This window comes from Dermacentor silvarum, chromosome 1 (genome assembly GCF_013339745.2).
Source record: "Dermacentor silvarum isolate Dsil-2018 chromosome 1, BIME_Dsil_1.4, whole genome shotgun sequence".
Taxonomy (NCBI): domain Eukaryota; kingdom Metazoa; phylum Arthropoda; class Arachnida; order Ixodida; family Ixodidae; genus Dermacentor; species Dermacentor silvarum.
Genome location: NC_051154.1, coordinates 119793030 through 119815188, shown reverse-complemented (window position 1 = coordinate 119815188; position 22159 = coordinate 119793030). Strand labels below are relative to the sequence as shown.

Here is a 22159-nt window from a genome sequence, read left to right as displayed (position 1 = left end):
TTCCAATGCAGGAATATCGTTCAGAAAAATCACTTGAAGAGCTCAATAAATTAGTACCCCCAGCCTGCCATTGGTGAGTTTATGTTTAATACAAATGTATGTCTTTCTTACAGCTGAGAGTGAATTGCATTATAATCTTCCCAGTAAGGTAAAGAGGGCCAACTTTTAGTAATTTAAAGTGCCGTTCTTATTTTAAGAACTGCTGGCTATATAATCCAGGATGCTTAAAGTGTAGCCCATTACTTGTTCTGTTTAAAGAAACAAATTCTGAGATGCAGTGTAGACCACACATAATGTAACCGCTTATAGTGCAGGACCGGATATAATACGGTCTTTTCAGACTCCCGTTAATTCCCATAGGACTCTATGTATACGTGTATCGCTTTGGGACACGAAATACCGATTACAGTGCGGCTGCTGCCTGGAAGTTCGGCAGTTAACCTAGACGACAAACGCTTCCCTCAAGTCACAAATACCGTATTTACTCGAATCTAACGCGCACTTTTTTTCCGATAAAACAGGTCCAAAAATTGCGTGTGCGTTAGAATCGAGTACGACCCTAAATCTGCGTTACCATATAGCCGTCGGCATTTCAAAATGGCCGCCTCGCACGCCATTCGAGCCTAACTACACTCTAGCCTACCTGCCGTAGCTTCCTCCATGTGCTGCAGTACACGTGCTTAGGCAACAGTCTACCATCTGTCGTCACGTTCTCTGCATTTTCGCCGCTTATAGGTCGCATTCAAGCGAGAGGCATGATAGCACGAAGGACAATTCGCTCGCCGCGCTTCGTCACTCAAGCGTTTTGACAGTTCGCTTCCACGGTTAACGAGCGAGATGTGTTCATGTTTGCTTGTGCGCGCGTGACACTGGTCTTGTTAATTTATTTAGCAAGCGAATACGGAACCTAGCGCACGGTGACAGCGACGGCAGAAATGCACCTGGAGTGTCCATTATCGCAATAAAATAGTTGTTTTGGTTATAGTGCGGTACCTGTTATACTGCGGATATTCGCGACTCCGGTGACTTATAAGTGGTCTACACTGTAACTGAAAGGGTGTGAACAAGACCATTTTTGTGGAGTTACCTAAACATGCTTAGATTTTAACGTGCAAATACGTAGTGTCCCAACATTGGCCTTCTCTTAAATATAATGAAACCTATGCTGATAATATTGGTGCATTTTTGTTCACAGCTGATCAGTATTCTAGATAATTAGGTGATTAGCTAAAATAACCCTCTGATGTAATAGTAAAGTTTTATTATTTACAGGAGAAAATTCAATGGTCGTCAGAAATACAAAATTCACTTGTCTGTACTGCACTACCATTTACATAGTAATTTTTTCTAGTTGAATAGAAAGCATGGGAAAGCAAAATTACAGTGGAATCTCGATGATACGATCACGGCTAATACTAATTTTCGGATGATACAAATTTTTCTGTGGTCCCGGCCGAGCCCCATTACTTCGCAACGGGGTAGAGAACTTTTGTTATGAATCGATTTTCGACCCGCGTCGGTTGATACGAATAAGCGCCGCCCCACCGATGGCCGTGAAAGAGAATAGCGCGCTGTCACGCGGGTTCTCCTTTTCTCTCTTGGCGCGGACGCGGCGCCGGACAGCATGGAGGCCGCGACTGGGCGCGAAGAGTTTGATGCGGTGGCGCTTTTCTTGCTTTTGCGCTTTTCCCCACGCAGGCGTGGGGAAGTGCGGTCTATCACTTCAACGGAAACTGAGCGCCGTAAGCACAGCGCATACAAAGGTCAGAGCCGTGTGGAGATCGCTTTCAAGATACGGTGCGCGCGTCAACCCCGACAGCCGGCACAGGCGCAAAGTGCAAGAACGCATTTGTTGGCAGAGTAGAAGCTGCCCCCCCCCCCCCCCCCCTCCCATCTCTCCTTCCCTCCCTCCTGCGCTGCCTTCCCGCTTTGCTCCTTTCGCGTGGGTGATTGCGTCGCCAGTTACCCTTGCGCCCGGTTGCAAGATACGCATTTGGTGCCCCACAGCACAGCGTCGCCCCCCCCCCCCCCCCCTGCCTTTCAAAAAAAAATTAAATTATGGGGTTTTACGTGCCAAAACCAGTTCTGATTATGAGGCACGCCGTAGTGGGAGACTCCGGAAATTTGGACCACCTGGGGTTCTTTAACGTGCACCTAAATCTAAGTACACGGGTGTTTTCGCATTTCGCCCCCATCGAAATGCGGCCGCCGTGGCCGGGATTCGAACCCTGCCTTTCGCGCGACGGAAGCAGGGCCGGGCTCGACTGGCGCGCCCTGCCGTGACAGAAGTCGCGTTTGCTCTCCGCTGTGCGTTCGCTCTCTGTGCGTGAAGGCGCGCTTTCACTCGCACATACGGTGCGCGTCGACGATTTTATCACCCTTGGACTCATGCTCCACATCTCATGCTCCTCCTCCGCATCGCCCTCGTTGATCTCCTCTCCCGTCGGTGGGCGCACCTCGTTGAGAAGTGTGCTCGCTACCGCCCTTGTCGGCGAGATTTTCCAGCGGAAGCCGCATTATAACCGGTATTTCGTCTCACACGGCTGCACTGTAAGCGGTATGCTTATACATGGAGTTCTATGGGAGGGTAAACGGGAGTCGGAAAAGGCCGCGTTGTAGCCAGTTTTGCACTATAAGCAGTTACGTTATAAGTAATCTATACTGTAAATGCTTTTTACGTGCGTGTGCCTGAGTGAGTTCACCTCCGACTCTTTAATTTAGCTAGTGTTAATTGTGTTTCGATGATACGAATTTCGGCTAATACGAATATTTTTCGTGACCCCGTGAGATTCGTATCATCGAGATTCCACTGTACATTGCACTAGCTGGATTGTGTACCACAACAACAGTGCACTCGAACGCCCTGTAAATGTACAAACCCTTATTTCTTGTCGTTAGCTAAGTGTCATTGTATTGATAATTGGCCAGCGGCTTCGCTGTATACAGCTAGCAAGCCAAGATGTCTATCCGGTCGTATCACATTCATCGCACAGTTAGTGACGGTGCAAAGTGCACATAATTTATTCCCGTGCCACTTATCGGCATGGGAAGCTGCCAACAGCCCATCAGAATCCACCAGACACCCTTTGCTGACCCGTCGGCGTTTATTTCACATAGACCTGATCGTGAATTTCTTTCCCCCGTTGTCAGCATGTATGCTTGCAACGAATATTGGGTATGCTGAAGGTATTTTCATGTTGGATGCGACTTCATCCTTTTTCCGCCGAATGAATGGAAGGGGGGTTTTTGAAGCAGGCCAGTCTAAACTGATTTAGTGTTGCTCTCTTAAACTCCTTTTAAAGAAACACCTGGTAGGGATATAGTATTCGTAACAAGTTTTAATACTTGCAGCTTTTATAGTTTGTTTTAAGCGAATAGTGCAATATATATTCTTTCCATTTTTGCAGCTTAAGAGGTGGCCAAGCAGAAACATTTCTTGCAAAGAATCTCGTGCCTGGTGATATTGTTATTCTTAATGTAGGAGATCGTGTGCCTGCTGACATCAGACTATTCAGTGTGAGTAATGTGTGAAAATTGTAATTTGTGAGTAATGTGTGTTTGTGAGTATTGGACTAATAGAACAGAATACTCTTGTTAATATTTCTTGTGTTCAGACACTATACTTGTTGTCTTGACCTTTTTGGTAGTGGTACATGCAGTGAGCATGTTGCAAACACTGGACCATAAGTGAATATGAGTTTTCAATACTTTTCTTGTAGTTTTATAACAGCAAACGTTCTTGTCAAAGGAAATGTATTCAAGGAAAGAGAGAGGATAAAATTATGGGGCACATTAGGTTTTTCTTTCGTTCTATTTAATAATGCTTACTTTCCTCAGTGACAAGAGAGGATTTTGCTTCACGACGAAATGGTTCCTTAGTTAGTTGCAGGCACCTGCTGCCATTTGAACCCTCACGTTGACGAATTGAGCCGGACTGCTTCAATATAATTTCGAAACCTTCCCATACCTCAATGTTGCAATTGTTATGCAAAATATTTGCTACACTTTTCAGGTGCCTTGCATGCAAAGCTGCATAACTTGCCTTTCATTTGTTTTTTGATGCTCTATCTTATGATCTTTTCCATATTAGAAGCTTTTGAGACCCTTAGTACAGCACTTGTGATCTTCGGTATGAATTTGCGAGGATGCCTGTAAGCTTTGCAAACAGTGAAATCTGTTCCTGAGTTACGTGCCCAGCAAGCTACATGTGATAGTTTGTTTCAATTATCTCTGAGATAGCATAACATAACCATAATTTAAGTGCTTTGTTGCAATTCTGTGCAGGCTGTTGACCTAATGATTGATGAGAGCAGTTTCACAGGTGAAACTGAACCAGCTGCCAAGGTGACTGCACCACTGGAGAAAGCAGGCAATGGCATTGCCTCCAAGCGCAACCTGGCCTTTATGGGCACACTTGTTCGTTATGGCAATGGCAGGGTTAGCATTGCCTCTTTTTCTTTTTCCGGACTCCTATGATTTTCTGTCATGTTAGAGCTGCCTGGATATTTACTATCCAAGTGGCCAGGCAGAGATTTTTGTGCTCAGGTTTCACTTTGGCCTTGTGTTCTTCATGTCACTTGAGAAATTAGCTAACACTTAAAGCATATAAAGCATGACACTCATGAAACAAGTTGAATAGCATATTGAGAAAGACATAATCAAAGTTTTTCTGTAAAAATACTTGTGGATAAAATTTCTTAGCTCCAAAGAAAGAGCACAAAATCTGAAAATGTACCACATGACTAGGCACTTGTATGCAGTGACATTAGCATTTCCTAAAACTAGTTTTGAATTAACAGTCTGTGTTACATGCACATTGAATGTATGAATAAGCCGTAAGCAATCACAGTCGTTCGGAAACAACTGCCACCATTATATGGATGCATCATTACCATTGTTGCATCATTCTTGCACTTTGTGTATTCCGCCAATGGCAAAAACACTGGCACACTCAATAAGTTGCCATGCGCGTTTAATCACAATCTCACCTGGCCTGAGCACATCTCTTTGTCAGGCAAGCTATCTCGATTCTGTTTTTTTGGGCTAGCAAGGCTAGGCCCAAAGGTGACTCGGAGAGAGACAGCACCACTGACAATGCAACATGTTTGACACACTTCATTCCATACTCCAAAATACAGCGGTTGGTGTGAGATGTGCCACTTTCTAGTTGTAGTTTAAAGGGTGGCAATCTTCACACTGTTGATAAAATTGACCAACATGCTCTTTGATCCATTGCTGTCATTAATGGCATATTCATCCACCATGCTGTATGCAACAACAGTGATTCATTAGTAGCATGTTTGAAGGTAATAAAGTCGCTGCATGCAAGCGCTTTGTCAAATGGTACTTTTTTGGGATCTCATGCTCTTTTCTTGGAGCTGTGAAAAGTCATATCCCTAACAGCCATCTTCATAGAAAGAAATCAGTCTGATCCTTCTCAATAGATTCTACAGCTTCTCCATTAAATGCTTTGTGCTTAAACAAATACTTTAAAAGTTAGCTAATTGTAAGATCTTTCTGTTTGTCAGTTTCATCATAAAAAAATAGTCTTGGCACAAGTTAGCTAAAGCACCCTGTAGAATGCCCATGTACTTTCTTTTTTTTTTTAAATCCAACTTTGTATTTTTTCCAACCTTTCAGGGCATCGTGATAAACACTGGAGAAAAATCGGAGTTTGGAGACATATTCAAGATGATGCAAGCTGAAGAGGTGAGACGCAGCTTTACGTTAGTGAATTTAGCTTGTTTTGTATTTTACTGAAGTGTGCTCCATAATTTTATTATAGTTTTTCAGAGTTCATTTTATTCTCACACAGATTCACTCTTATGACTCAAGCCTTAATTTCTCAAAATAGCCAAGTACAATCGAACCCACTTATTGACCCTTTTCGCAGAGCAGTTTGTTTTAGAGAAAAAAGATGGCGCTTACGGCGACGCGCCATACGTCTCCTCAGCGACTGTGCACGAATACGAAACCATTAGCACTTTTACCTTGCTTCTGTGCGATCAGCTCTCGGAAATGCAACTGTGTTTTCGCTAACGCGCTGCGCTCCAATCATGCTATATTGAATCATTTGGATTGAAGACGTGTGCTGTAGTTGGCTGCAAAAATAGTGACTGGTACGTTAAGGAATGGAATGAATCTGTGTGGCCAAGTTCGTGGACTGCTGCTGCAACTGTCCGAACGTATTACCGGCACTTCGAGATGTACGGCTTTCCTCGAGGATACAGATATTTGCTCATCCGCCAGCATTGTATCGCTAACCTTCAAAGAAAGGGATTCAGCCCCAGAATGTCGGCAAGAGTGAGTACCACTAGTACCACTCGTTAAACACTCAAAAAGGGAGTAGCGCCGCTTCCTGTCATAGTAAGTTTCGCGCACGTTATCTATACACATCTATACCAAATGGCAGGGAAACTTATGCCCACTCTTTCGCCGCCGTATCAAGAATAAGTGAATGGGCGCACACTTCAATTTATGTGCACTATATATGCACCATAAATGACGGACTACGCCGATGGCACACAAATGGTCGAAGCTGAATGTTTCATGACAGTTCACAAGAGTAGGCGAGTTACTAGCGGTAATATATATTTGCTACAAGGTAATACAATGTAAAAACAGCTACGTTTCAAGCCTTGTGCGCAGCAAGAACAAATCTATTGGGACTGAGCACACCCGTGAGCGATTAGGCAAAAAATAATCAGATAGTGGCCGCACCCAGGAACTTCACTGAGTCAGAAACTGAGAAGCCACTGCTTCAACATATTTGCCAAATAAAGAAGAAAGAGCAAAACACATTAATCCTAATTCAATTCATGAGCGGAATGTTTGGATAGCTTGAAATACATATTTAGCCCCGCTTTTAGAACAAGCACCATATACGCTGCTTCCACCGTTTGGACATAACTTAATCAGCCTCGAAAGAGCTTTTGCATGTTCTGTGAAGCTGTGATCAAAGCTTCGTGTCGTCCATCCAGCCACTGTCTACTATATCTCCCAAAACAGAGGTTTTCTAAGCCGCACCGGCGTCATACACTTCCGTTGTAAACAAGCAGGCAACGGAGGCAGTTGAGGCAAGCAATGGACGCGTTACCACGTGACCAAACATGGCAGCGCCCACGGGATCACCGCAAAAAGGGTCAATAATCGTACCAGTTTTAACAATATATCGGTCATAACAATGAGAAGCTGCTGCACCGTCAATTTTTGTATGCTTTCTATAGTGAAATAGCCCACTTACTTCCCCATGCTGCATTATCAGTTATAACGATGAAGTCTGGCTACTGGGTGTCCGTGCCAAAAGGGAATGGAATGCGAACCCCTTTTAAAGGAAAAAAAAAATATTCAAGCCGTTGCACGCCGCCGCTCACTGTTTTCCATCCTTCTCCACATCACCAGCCTCGCGCGCCACCCTCCGAAATGCGAATGGACCGCACCAACTCTGCTTGATAAGTTGATAGCGCTGGGCTGGAGAAGCGTCGCAAATGTGCAACAAAAGCGTACTGTAATGACAGCAACATCGGAACGCTTCATGCCTATTTGTGCCTTTATAGCCTTTACGAGGTCTGTTAGAAAAGTATCTGACCTGTAGCCGAAGAAAAAAAAAACTGCCATGACTGTAGCGTTGGAAACCTAATCACCCTCAAAGTAGTCTCCTTGGGACTCCACAGACTTCTCCCAGCGGTGCTGCCATTGTTGGAAGCATTCCGAGAAGGCCTCTTTCGGAATGGAGGTTAGCTCGGCTGTCGTTGCAGCCTTATTGCCTTCTTTTGTCTGAAAGCAGACTTCTTTCAATGGCCTCTTGATTTTGGGAAACAGCCAGAAGTCGCAGGGTGGCCATATCAGGAGAGTAATGAGTCTTGTAACAACAGGAGTCTGGTTTTTCGCCAAAAAAGTCTGAATCAAGTGCGAGGAATGTGCAGGAGCATTGTCGTGATAGATGTGCCAATTTCCTGTCTACCACAACTTCGCTCTCTTGCACCGCACAGCATCACGTAGGCGACGGAGGACATCCCTGTAGTACTCTTTGGTGATTGTTTGACCTGTGGTGCGTACTCGTGGTGTACCACACTGCGGGAGTCAAAGAAAGCCGTCGGCATCACTTTGACGTTGCTGCGCACTTGGTGGGCCGTCTTTGATCTTGGTGAGATGGAATGCTTCCACTGTGACGACTGGCATTTGGTTTCTGGTCGTACCTGTACACCCAAGACTCGTCACCAGTGGTTATGGTGTTCATGAAGCCGGGGTCACTGTTAGTGGAATCCAGCATGTCCTGTGAGACTTCAACACAAAGTTGTTTTTGCTCCACCGTGAGCAGCTTCGGCACGAATTTCGCCGCAACTCTCTTCATAGCAAAATTTTCGGTCATAATGGAATGTGCAGAAAAAGTGCTGATGCCCCACCTCTTCCACAATTTCTCGGATACTCGCACGACGGTCCCGCATCACCACAGCGTTCACTTCAGCAATGACCTGGTCATTTCGGCATGTTGATGGCCGACCGGAGTGTGGCTCGCTCTCCACCGATGTGCGGTCGTCTTTAAACCGGTTGTACCAGTCCTTAATCTGTGTGCTGCTCATAGCATCATCACCAAAAGCCGTCTAAATCTTCCGAATGGTTTCCACTTGGCTGTCGCCCAGTTTCTGCAAAATTTGATGCAGTAGCGCTGCTCCAGTCGCTCCATCGTTTTCCTTGCAATTAAAAAACCGCCGACAGCACTGCGCACTACCTCACTCAAACGCTGCGTCCCAGCGACTGAGACTATCAGTGGGTGGGAAAAAATTCGCCCATGCGCACGAAGGTTCAAGGTCGGCTGATGCAAGCGCGCTTGTTTCATATCCATCAGGTGTTCCCCCCAAAAATAAGGTTGGATACTTTTCTAACAGACCTCGTATTCTTGCGTTTACCGCCGCGCATAACACCATGCTGGCCGCATGCCTTCATGGCTGCGTAATCGCTATCCATGATCGCGTCGATAGCGGCCGCGAATTCGTCCGCAGCGGTTGCGGGGAACAGTAGTTTCGTTTTGACTCGGTACGTGTGTTGGCTGCGTGCATTCATAACTGAGTAGTCGCCATCCATGATCGCGTCGATAGTGAGTGCGGTTTCGTCCGCAGTTGCAGCAAACGGTAGTTTCGTTTTGACTCGGTGCGTGCGTCAGCCGCGCGCCTTCAGAACGGCAAGGTCACCGACCATGACAGTGGCCGCGGTTGCAGCAAGCAATAGTTTCGTTTTTACTCAGTGCACACCAAAGCTGTCCAGGATGAGGAGCACCATCTACCTCGCGATGGCTGGCGACCTGCGGGTTGTGCGCGCGGTAGTGAAAGAGCGGTCTCACAGATGAAGACGCGCCGCGGCCACGCTGTGAAACAAGTTGCAAGTCCTTCGCCCCTGCGAGCGCTAATCAGTCACGAGATAATGAGAATTGGAGCTTCCGCACTGCCTTTGTGCAAAATAGAAAGAAGATGCTGCTGATTCATTTAGTAAATATAAGCGTGTTGACGTAGGAAGCATTTGTTTTCTTCATACCTGCGATAATTCAACATTTCATAAATTCGGACATTTTTTCAGTCCCGTGAAATCAGAGTTAACGCAGTTTTACTATAGCCATGCCATTCTTGAACGCTGACAGCCGTCACTTGTGAAACGCGATCAGAGCGCGCAGGAAGCAGAATTAAACAGTTCAATGAGTCAACACAATCAGCAGCTGGGTGGAGGAAGGTGGCGTGGATGGGCACTGGCCTCCCCGCCATAATAGTTTTCTCACAACAGCTCCGATTTAAAAACATTTTTTCATGCAACCCGGTTATAACAATGGAATTTTCGTGGCACTTGAATATTGTTATAAGTGGGTTGGACTGTAATTGTAAAAAAGAAAAAGGTGGCCTAACGTCACTGCACTAAACAGCCGGAGAAATAGCTCAAACTTAATGACTGCTAACTCTATTTCAAGATACGAAGGTGGGAGGCAGGAAGGGAACACTTCATGTGAATAAAAGTAAAGCCACCTTTATCTTTCATAAAGCTGTCCCCACTTTGTGGACTTCGTCAGAGCACATTTGCATGATGGTTATGTTGCAAACAAAAATTCGCCAGTGGATTTGGTGCAACCTACAAACTCCACTTGGCTGAAATAAGGGAACAGACAAAGCACATACAATGGTAGTGCTTTTATGCATTGGCAGCAATTTCCTTTTTATGTAACATACATATACTCCATTTCAGTAGTTCCTCACAGCAGAGCCAAAACTTTGAGGCCTGCCAGTGGATATTCTTGCACAGCTAGCTATAGTGTCGTAGTTCGGAATTCGTTGCATGACCAAATGGCTTTATCAAGGGTTCTCGTCGACAGATGTTTACTTCTAAGCTTCTCTGCAGGTCTCATCTGCGTGTTTTTGTGCGATCTTGCATTGCTTTTTCACAAAATATTTATTGAGGCTCGTTTATGATACTGAAAATAGAGTTCTCCACTTGTTCGAGTGAAAACGTGTAAAGAACAAAAGAAATCAATGCAACGCTGCCCCTATAGACATTAATTTTAATTGAAAAGTGTAAACAAATAGTTGCTTTGGCACTGGCTCAAGTCATATGTGTAGTTGGCACAGCCACAGCACAGCGGAGGCCTCCCTTCTGGGTAGTGCTTCGTCCTTTGTGAAAATGGTGTGCACAGAGTCGCCTGTGCTGAATCGTTCCAAGCTGATCTTTTACGCCAAAGAAACGAAGCAGCTGGTGTTGAACGTGTTTGGAACAATGCGGAAGGAGTGTGCTAAAGGAGCAAGCTCGAGCTCTATAATTAAGAGAACGGCTCCACTTACGAATGGCAGTGAGCGCACGCCTGCACAAGTGGATGTTACAAAAGGAATCGAGAGACGGTTCCGCAGCAAACAGCAAACGGATGACAGCAAACGGATGACAGCAAACGGATGACAGCAAACAGATGACAGCAAACAGACTACAAGCTGCCGTGGGATACGTTTGAAGATGGGCTCGCTCTTCTGATTGGGCGAATCTTTTGCAGTGCTGCAAGGAACTACTGAAATGGAGTATAGAGTAAGATTCCAGTAAGATTCACACTTTGTCGTAATGTAGATACGAAAGAGCTGAAGAAAATGTATAGTTAGCATAGGATATGGCAGAGACTAGCCATCAGCGCTTTGCAATTTACAATGTGATCTGTGTGAAGTGGTAATTAGAATTCATTTCATAATATGGACAAACAAGAAGAGCATGTAACTATAGTGTAGACCGCTTATAACGTAAGTCACCAGAGTCGCAAATATCTGCACTATAAGCGATACCTCACTATAACCAAAACAACTATTTTGCTGCAATAATGGACAATCCAGGCGCATTTATGCCGTCGCTGTCACCGTGCTCTAGGTTCCGTATTCGGTTAATAAATAAATTAACAAGCACGGTGTCACGCGCGCACAAGCAAACATGAACACATCTCGCTCATTGACCGCAGGAACGAACTGTCAAAACGCTCTAGTGACAAAGCGCGGTGAGCGAATTGACCTTCGTGCTATCATGCCTCTTGCTTCAACGTGACCTGTAAGCGGCGAAAACACGGCGCGCGGTGGACTTTCCCCGTCGCAGATTGCTTTCAAGATAGGGCCAACGCGATCGTATCGTCGAAGTGGATCGTCACAGATTACGTCCTGCTTCGGTCCACCGAAACCGTTCTGCATTGCGTTGCTGGCGAAAATCTTCTCTTTCTGTTTGCGCCACTCCCGAACGCAAGTTTCGCGGTCCTTCAAGGGGCCGAATGGAAGACAATCGTCAGCAAGAGGCATGAAGAATTTTACCAACGCGAGTGCCGTGCCCTCAACGCACTCATGCAACCGACCAACTCAGCGAGTTCGCCCGCTGACAGGGCACGCAACAACGGCAAGTACGTCATCAGTCGGAAAAAGACAGCCGAGAGAAAGAAGAGGCCACCCATCCCACGCCTACCACGTGATGACCGCAAGATTGTAGTCAGACCGCGTAATTTAAATTTACGCACTATTCCCCCCGGCACACTGCTGGCGATGGTGTGCGCGCAACTGAATCTCCCGATGCCGGTGATCAGGAATGAAGACCAGCTACGGATTAACCCGTACAACAACACTTTTACCATCAGTACCCCGAGTGACGAACGCGCCCAACTGTACCTGAACCCCCCCCCCCCCCGGTATCCGCATCAATGATGTGGATCACCCAGTCATGGCCTACCTCCCGGCTCCCGACAACGCCGTAAGCGGAGTCATCTATGGAGCGTTGGGAGACCAGTCGGCAGAAGAGGTAATTGAACTATGCACTATCGAGAGCCCGAAACTCCAGATTCTATCTGCGAGGCGAATGGGACAATCCAGGGCCATGGCGATCACCTTTGCCAGCACAAAGCTCCCGAGAATCGTAAAATTCCAGTGTATGCCCTTCAACTGCTTTCCCTTCAGGGAGAGAGTGGAAACGTGCTACAACTGCAGAAGAACCGGTCATCGAGCCGACGTCTGCTATCAACCCCAAACGCAGCGGTGCCGCCGTTGCGGAGAAGAGCACCCACCACCACCGGAGGGAGAACTCCCGAGCTGTGAAGCACGCCGCATCATATCCGACGGCGTGCATGCCACAGGCAGTCGTAGCTGCAAGCAACGTTCCATTACTAAACCCAAGAAGGCCCTGCCTTCTTTACCCCCACCGACTACGACGAGCAACAGATACCTACTTTTATCGTCAGATGACGACAATGAAGATGAAAAAGACTACAGGGATCACTCGGAAAAGAAGGAGAAATCTAGGTGCCACCGCTCAAGAACCCGACGACGATCTGTCAGCCGAGGGCACAGCTCCAGTCGATCCAGGGACAGATCAGCCTCCTTCCCGCCCCTTGAAGAAATGAAGAAAGGCAGCAGTAACCAATCCGGCGGCAGAAACGGCAACAGCAAGACAAGCAACAGCCACGACAACAAGAAGTCTGAGAAGACCTCGAGGTCAAGAAGCAGCAGCAGCAGCTCCAGGAAAGCAGACAAACGGCTGGGCAGCTAGGGCCTCTCACGCGAGGGAACGCGAGCTTCTGGAGTATAAGGCTATAAACAAAAAACTTCTCGACACTATCGCGCAAATGCAAAAAGCCAAGGTGGAAAAGGCCGAGAACCAAAATTTCCCGCCTAAATTCGCCTCTTTAAGCCGCCCTCCCGCCACCCCAGTAGCGAAACTACCCTGTGCCTCCACATCTTTCCCGTCTACCAGTGGGATGACAACCAACATGGAAATGGATGCTAATCGAGGTACTCAAAAAAGACATTCCTCAGAAAGCATTGATACGGCCGCTAAAAAACTAGCTGAAACCTCTAGCGAGGGTGAGCCGGTGCCCAGGTCTAAGTTCCAGGTAACGTCCAAGGCTCTAGAGCACATCAATGCGCGCCTAAATAAACACAACCAAGAAATCCACGCGCTTAAAGCAGCTTTCAACCTTTTCACTGACCAAACCAATCCAACGCTTCAATAGCATAGGCCAGCGCTTTGAGTGCATAGACCAACGTTTTGACCACCTCGACCAACGCTTTGAGCGCATTGAGCAACAGCTGCAACTAATCCTGCAAAGCTTAGCACCGCACAACCCTCGCGAACATGGCCCTGCAACCTGAGCGCCTTAGAATTTTGCACTGGAATTGCACGGGCTACAAAAACAAACGTAGTGACCTGCTCTTCTGAGTCCAACACGCCGCCAACAAACCAGATGTAATCGCACTTCAAGAAGCTACCTTACCCGCCGGTCTCGCAGGCTACACCTCTTTTACACCCGCGAATGCGGATCCACAAGGAGGTAGTTGTCTGGTCACGGTAACTCTAGTCCTGAGAAACATTGCAGCCGTAGAACACGAATTTGATCACACGTCGGTCACGCACACGATGATAGAAATTCCGCCAAGGAAGAAGGGTGATGGAAATGTCTTCATTCTTAATATATATACTCCACCCAGCGATCACACTTGCGCCATATTAGGCTTAGTTCGTAAAGCGGTCGAGCTCGCCGACAAAGCGCCGTTACTCATAGTCGGAGACTAACGCGCCACATCCTGCCTGGAGGTACAGAAAGGCCCAATATAAAGGTACAGTCCTTTGGCAAACCATACAGGATCTAGGTCTAACTACACTTAATGACATAGGCACCCCTACCAGAATAGGAAACAGCATAACTGCAGATACAACCCCAGATCTCACACTCACCAAGAACGTACTTACGGCCACGTGGGTAAACACTGGGCTCACAATGGGTAGCGACCACTACCTGCTCGAAACGATAGTGAAACACTACCATTCAAACCACCGCCACCTAAAGCCAGAATCACCAATTGGGATAATTTCCGCAAAGCCAGGGATAGTACGGCCCCGATTGACATTGAGGACCTCAGTGATTGGACCCGCGAGCTTAAACAGGACGTACAAAGCCACATCGCAGTTACGGAAGCGGTGAATGAGCAACACACGACTGACGCCAAGTTAAAGCACTTGTGGGAGGCGCATCTAGGGCTGCAAAAGCGCTGGAAGTCTCAGAAGCACAACCGCAAACTCGGGAAACGAATAGCCGAACTAGAAAAGCAAATTGCAGAATACGCCGCGGAGTTGGAAAGACAGCAATGGGGACAGGTATGTGATCGGGTCAACGGTCAGATAGGCAACCGGAATTACTTGGTTCTTGCTTAGACATCTCCTTGACCCTACGCAGTCCAAGTCAGCCCAGCGAAACAAATTCATTCAGATCGCGCATCAACACGAGGGCACTGCGGATGATATCATAAAGAGCCTCAAACACAGATACATTAATACGCATCCGACGCCCAATTTGTACCCGTGGTATGAAGGTGAGGAAAACCCGGAATTAGACCAGGAATTCAGTATAGCAGAGACATGCCACGCCCTCGGGCAACTTAAAACCACGTCAGCAGCTGGCCCCGGTGGTGTGACTAACAAAACCCTTAGAAATCTCGACTTTACGTCGGTTACGGCCCTTACTAACCTAATCGACACGTATTGGGAGAAAGGGGATATTCCGCAAGAATGGAGACACGCCAGAATCATCTTCATCCCAAAACCAGGCAAAAAGACGAACATTGAAAATCTCAGACCAATCTCCCTTACGTCGTGCCTAGGCAAGCTCATGGAGCACATGGTCTTAAACAGGCTCAAGGCGTACGTGGAAGACAACAACCTTCTCCCAAACGAAATGATAGGCTTCAGAGCGCATCTCTCTTCACAGACATCATGCTCCCCATTAGCGAAGAAATCATCCCACGTAGCAGCTGTGTCAGGGCAGTCCTGGGCTTAGATCTGAACAAAGCCTTCGACAATGTCATGCATGAAAGTATACTTACCAACTTTTCCCAAATTAATCCGGGCCCCAGAACATACAACTACGTCCAATCTTTTTTAATGGGAAGAACGGCCGAGATCTCGGCTGGCGGCACGAACTCAGATCTCATCAGCGTGGGTGACCGCGGAACCCCACAGGGCTCGGTGCTCTCACCCTTCCTCTTCAACCTGGCCCTGATAAACCTGCCGGCTAAACTAAGAACTGTACCTAATCTCAGGTTCACCTTATATGCGGATGACATCACCCTATGGACTACCAAAGGGCGAGATAGCGACACAGAAGATACCCTGCAAAGAGCAGTCGATATTATTAGCGGCGAGAACTTGGAGTGGCGCCCTCTACGAGTGACGTCCTGGACAGGACGGCGCTCGCTCGGCTGCTTCGCGCGCTCGTTTCCTTCGTGCATGCTTGGAGTATTGGTGGCTCGAGCCGTACTTATTGACAGACATGTCGGCTTCTTTTTACTGTCATGCCTGAACGGCAGTTTCTTCTTCAAAACCGCGAGTGGTGAAAATTTGCGGCGTGGATATCGCCAGGTATGTAGCATTGAAGGGGTCTACTGGTTTTGCAATGCGTATATGCACAGTGTCTGTCCATAAACTTTGCGTAAAAAGGATGTCTGCAATTTCAACACACGAAGTTGTGTATGATGCTCCGCAAAACACTTAACATTCCCTTAGTGTTTAGCTATGAGAGACATTGCATTTCACAAGGAAGAAAAAGCTTGGTACAGTCGAGTCCCGCTACAACGAAATTCACGGGACACACGAAAAATTTCGTTGTGGCGGAACTTCGTTGACGCGAATAGGTATGAATATACCGTATTTTCACGATACTAAGCACCCCCCCCCCCCCCCCCCTCTATTTTCGCGAGAAAAAGTGGGGGAAAAGTTTGCATGCGAATCTAAGCACCCGCCTATTTGTTAAGAAGAGCGCGTAGCCAAGAACGCCTCGTGACGCCCGCGAGCTGCGCGTAGCCGGAGCCGTCGCACCCCGAGGTGGCGCGGTGTCCGCAGCGCGATCTCGTCGCACAGTCGGACTGCAGAGCCGCGTGGACTCGTGACGCTCGCGCGCCGCGCGTAGCCGGAGCCGAGCGTCATGGAGATTTTTCGAATCTAAGCCCCCCCCCCCCCTCACTTTGGGCATCGCAATCACGAAAAAAAGGGGGTGCTTAGAATTGAGTGAATACGGTACGTACGCCAAACGGCAAAGCCGCAAACGAAACCGAAACCATCGTCAGGGAAATCTTCGCGATGGCGGTGGGGGGCAAAGGTTGAGAGGTACCGAAGGCAGTCGATAAAGTGTCAACTTCACGAGAGAATGCATTTTGCGCCGCTGTTGCAGCATTTTTCGTACATTGCGGCTGACGCCTAATCCAACGCGCGTGCCCGGCTGGTCGCGAAACACTCATTTTGCGGCACACGCACCTTCGCAATGAAGCGGTTTGAATTATCGCAATTTCACTGCATATTTATGACAAAGTCAGCAAGCTTGGCAAGCTTGCGCTTACCGGAAGTTTTATTTCCCGAAGTCGGTCAGCCTGGATTTCTTACGCTTCACGGCAAGCAAAGGCGTTACGCGAGTCTCAGAGTCTGTTAAAAGAGCCATCGCATTGTCGTGGGTACGGATAACTTTTCTGATGAGGCGAAAATGAACCATTGCTTTCAAAGCAGTCGCCGGAGTCGGGTGTGTCTAGCGGATAGTCATTTTCCCCAAACGTCGAGACGTTAGCATCTTGTTCACAACAGCGGCTGCGGCGCGGCTGCTATCTTGAAAGCAATTTGCGACGTGCACAAAGTGAGCGCCCGCGCGGGCCTCATCTTCAAAGCGATCTGCGATGGGGGCAAAGTGCAACTAGTGCCGGTAGAGTCGTGTGCGCTGTGCTTTCGACGTTTAGTTCGCGGTGAAGCGAGTGACGGCACGGAGGTCAATTCGTTCGCTGTTATTGCCGCGTCTCACTCCAGCATGTTGACACGTAGTTTCCGCGGTCATCGAGCGAGATCTGTTCATGTTTATCTGTGTGCGTGTGACACCGTGCCCGGTAATTTAGTTAGCGAATGTTTACAAGAAAACTACTATCTTTAGTTCGTATAGCTGTCTACTAACTTGCTATCGCAACCGATGCTTTGCCTTGCGGGCGAAACTGCGAGATTTTTCCTTTTGCTTTCTGCTTCGGCGATCGTATGTGCCTTCTCCTCGAGAGAGAAGTTTACGCTTCTTCGTTAACGTAGCCATTTCACCCGGACACACACCACAGAAAACGGCAGCGATTGTGGTGATCCCCTGCAGTGTCGCGCAGGCGCGTGGTGATCACGCGTGGCTATGGATTGCAGTGGCTTAAACCGGTACTTTGAATTTGATTTCGTTCGCGAAAACCTCGTTCAAGAGGACATACAGTCGTCACAGCTTTGGAAGGGCCTTCTAATTTGACTACTCGGCAGTTTCAATTTCAATTCAGTCACAGTTTCGTTCTCGAAAAGTTCGTTGAAGCTGAAATACCGAATAAAACGCCTCCGTTATGAAGGGACTTTTTTTGTATTACTTTCTATGGGCAGCTGACGGGGAATCCGAAAATCTTCGTTGTGGCGGAATTTTCGTTGTAGCGGCATTCGTTGTAGGGGGATTCGACTGTATTGGTATTTGATGTCAATATTATAAATGCGTGTTGGAAGGAAACTGCACAGCGAATCTTTTATGATGATTCTTATTACTATGGTGAGTTGTTCTAGTCAAATATGGGTACTTTATTAATGCGTAAAAGGAAAACTTAGGCGCGCATTTTGCATGAAAATGTTTGCTAATACTTTCACCGTTCTCTGAAACAGGCACCCAGGAAACGCATTGCTCATGGCTGTTTACACGACGGCGCGTCACGTATAGTATGTATATACTTCACGAATACCATAACAGTAATCACCTGAAAGAACAGTTTCGTGGTTAAGATCGAGAGCCTATCAATTGCAAGTGAGAAAATGTTTCATAGTGACCCTCAGTTGCCTTTATCGATATCATGGCACAGCCCTTATGCAAATAAATCTACCGACTGTCGATATGGCGAGCATGCATTATTCGCGAAACCCATCAGTTCACTACAACTTTGAATTGAAACCATGAAGCAGTTCTTTAAGTGCCAATTGCAATGCCTATGTTATACTCGAGGATATACAGCGCAGCTTAGGCTGCGCTGAAGAGGAAAATTCAAACGCCTTCTGCCTCACCATGTCTCGATCCTGCGTTTGTTTAACTACACAAACTGTGAACTATTTGCTTCGTGAGTACATAAAAGAGAACCTCACATTCCCGCCTCATAGAGAAGACACCACAAGCCTCAAATGAATTCACTTGATTTTTGACCTCCACAGGAGAATAATGATATCTTCAATAAGCCCCATACTGCTAATGAATGAGGCTTCGGCTTCTTTGTAGCTGCAGCCATACGGTCCAAAAGGCATATTTCAATAACAAATTTGGGCCGAGCAGCCTGTGTCAGTTCGCCAAACAGATTCGTGATGTCTATTTCTCAAGAAACAAGCGGCAGTAAATTGCACAAGTGAGTTGAACGTGTAGGACGGAACCGTGAATAAATATTGGAACATTCTTTTGCGTATTCTCCAAATAGCTGTAAGCCTCAATTACCTTTACTTCAAATCACCGCAAATTAACATTAATCGATGAAGAACGGCCTAATTTTGAGAAGCAGGTAAAGAAACAAGTGGTGCTGATTGAATCTAAACTGCAGTGTCAGGTCCTCGTGTTATTGTCGGGCGTTTAAGAAAGGAAAAATGAGATATTATACCATGCGCTACTCGTCATAAACACGTTTTAATGGGTTAAAATTAAGGTAAATGTAGCAGTCATATGTAGCAGACAGTGACATGCTCGTTGCACCACTGCAGGTATGGTATCCTAACTGGATTCTTATGTGATATGTTCTTGCATTTATGCTTTCATTAGTCACGTGCTAATTATGCTTTTTCATTAGTCCCTCAATCTGCAATGTCTAGATCCGCGCATGAAAAACGCGCAATGGGCTGGTCTGAACTCCTTCGGCTGGCATTGCAGCGTTGCCCTTGAGAAAGAAATTGTTGTCTAAAAAATAAGCTCTTTGAATAAGTTGGCGCGAATGAAGACGTTGTAAAAATGTATTTGGGGTGACCGTCATAAGTATGCAAGCACAGGGAACGACAGCGAACGACAGCGAACAAACGGAAACACTGCAGCAGGCGCCCGAACATGCCCGAACGGCTGCAGACGACAGGCGCAAGTCCGTGCCCTGACGTCACGCGAGCAGCGCTCGCAGCGCCCCTGTAGGTCGTTCTCGGGGCTAATAGAACCCCATGTAGAAACCTTGGGCCTTAGCTGCTCACAACCTAAATCCGAGTTACTGGTCAAGCGTGACATCCCAAGAGGCAAAAAAGCAACTGACTACCCCATCCCGGATCTCAAAATCCTTGTACAAGGAGAACCGGTCAAAAGAGTAAGCACTCTACGAATCCTAGGCATGTATGTACAAGAAAACCGCAGTAATCACATCACCATAGAAAAATTAAGACATGCCACAACGCAAACTATCAGGCTCATTAGGAGAATAGCCAACAAGCGAACAGGGGTAAAAGAGCAGGACCTATGCAAACTAGTCCAAGCCTTTGTAATCAGCAAAATTACATATGCGCTCCCGTACCTGGAATTAACGCAGAGGAAAACACAAGCGATTGACGGACTAATTAGGCAAGCTTATAAAGCAGCCATCGGGCTCCCAATCAACACGCCTACCGATAAACTATTACAGCTAGGAATACACAACACCTTGGACGAGCTTGTCGAGGCCCACCGGAGGGCACAAGAGCTCAGACTAACCCGAACGACAGCCGGCAGAGAAATACTAAAGTCTATAGGTAAAAACGCTGAACCCTTGGTGGAGGACGTGCAGAAACTCCCCCCAAAGATCAGAAACACCATAACTATCAAACCTCTACCAAAGAACATGCATCCTTCCTACCACGAGGGTAGGAGAATATCTAGAGCCAAAACTCTAGCAAAGAAATACGGGGGAAGGCAGGACGTGGCGTATGTTGATGCGGCGGCATACCCCGGCAATGCCAACGCCTTCGCGATAGCGATCTTCGCGGCAAACGGAGAACCGATATCAATAGCTACAGTCAGAGTCAAACACTCCAACGTTGCGGAGGAAGCGGCCATAGCACTAGCTTTAACTAACCCCAAAATTGAAACAGTTATAAGTGATTCCAAAACTGCCATTAATAATTACTCGAGAGGAAGAATCTCAAAAACCTCTCTCAAAATCCTTCAAAACTACCCCGAAAACCGGGGGGACGCGGAACTGATCTGGGTACCGGCTCACTCTGGCAACCCTGGGAACGAGGCAGCTCACAGTATGGCTCGAGGATCTATCGGCCGAGCCGTGCGCAACGACTCGAGCCTGGAACGCACAAAGGAAGGTCTCATCAGTTACCAGGAAATCACCCAGTACTTTAAGTTAGCTAGACAAACGCTAGCGCCACCTCACAAAAGCCTTACCAAAGCTCAAGAGGTTAAATGGAGAGAACTCCAAACCAATACTCTTCCAAACCCGGTCCGAATGCACTACATCAACCCAGACGAATTCAAACCCGATTGCTCGAAATGTGGTCAGATAGCCACAATGGAACACATCTTTTGCAACTGCCCCGCAGACCCCCCACCTGAAGAACTCCAGAAGCTTGTAGGCTCGCAAAAGTGGGAGACCCTGCTGGCCAGCTCTGATCCGGAAGTACAAGTCCGGGTCACAACGTGAGCTCGAGAGGTCGCCTTCAGCACTGACTGAGGGCCATCTGGTGGGGTCGCAGAACCCATCACTCCCAGTACCGAGAATAAAGTTTTATGACTGACTGACTATGGGAAATAGCAACAGCGCGGGCTGAGAGCCAACAGCAATGTCTTCGTGGATAGCTCACATGGTGACAACTTATGACCTGCTAAGTTAATGGGCGGAATGTTTAATTTCGGGACTTTCGCTATAATGACTTTTCAGAATAACGAACCATTTACCGCGGTGCCCTGAAGTTCGTTATATTGAGATTTTACTGTAATTCACTTAATACACCGCCAATCGTGTCGTACTATATACAAACGCTCAAGCAACAATTGTGATGGTGTGCAGGTCACCGTCGTCGTCTTCTATCAGTAAGCAATGATCACGCAACAATTATGATGGTGCGCGGGTCACCATTGTCATTGTGTTAATTAAGATAGAGTTAATTCAGACCCTCTAACGCGCGACCTTCGGTGGGAGTTTAACCCTCAAACTTATGTGGGAGTCGCACCCGCCACCTTTGGCAATAAGACAAGGTAATTAAGGCGCAGTTAACTAATATAGAGTTAATTAAGGTACTCAAACCCACGACCTTTAATGAGTCGCACCCACAACCTTTGGTGTTAGTTAAGGCGACGTTAATTAGTGTCAATTAAGGCACTCGAACTGGCGACCTTTGGTTGGAAAAACAACTAACAACGCATTCGAAGGAGAATTTCAAGTATTTTAATGAATGTCTCTTAAGCGCGCAGGCTTTCGCCTTCACCCTCTTTGGCGTATGCTAAAGTGACTGTCGATTTTTGCTCCACTGAAAAGCTATACTGCATTCATAATTAAAGTTCATGCTTTTGAGTATAAATGACAGTTTCGCAAGTGCAGAACGAACCCTAAGGGCGATGTGAACGCTTTGATTTCAACGGCTATGCTATACTTCGAAACAACTCCGACATAAATTGTGACTGGATGTGCCCACCACATCAGGCCGT

At 47.1% G+C, this 22159-nt stretch overlaps 1 protein-coding gene across 5 annotated transcripts in view; it reads left to right on the top strand.

Annotated features, from left to right (window-relative positions):
* The window catches only part of LOC119435922 (calcium-transporting ATPase type 2C member 1-like), a 185102-nt gene that overhangs the window by 16039 nt on the left and 146904 nt on the right, over nt 1-22159 (top strand). For all 5 annotated transcript variants that reach the window (XR_007465291.1, XR_007465292.1, XM_049660885.1 and 2 more), the window contains exons 5-8: nt 12-73; nt 3408-3516; nt 4285-4437; nt 5641-5709. Coding sequence is in view for 3 of the 5 variants with exons in the window: in XM_049660885.1 (XP_049516842.1) it covers nt 12-73; nt 3408-3516; nt 4285-4437; nt 5641-5709 (393 nt within the window). In the remaining 2 variants the exon portion in view is untranslated. The remainder of the gene's footprint in view (nt 1-11; nt 74-3407; nt 3517-4284; nt 4438-5640; nt 5710-22159) is intronic.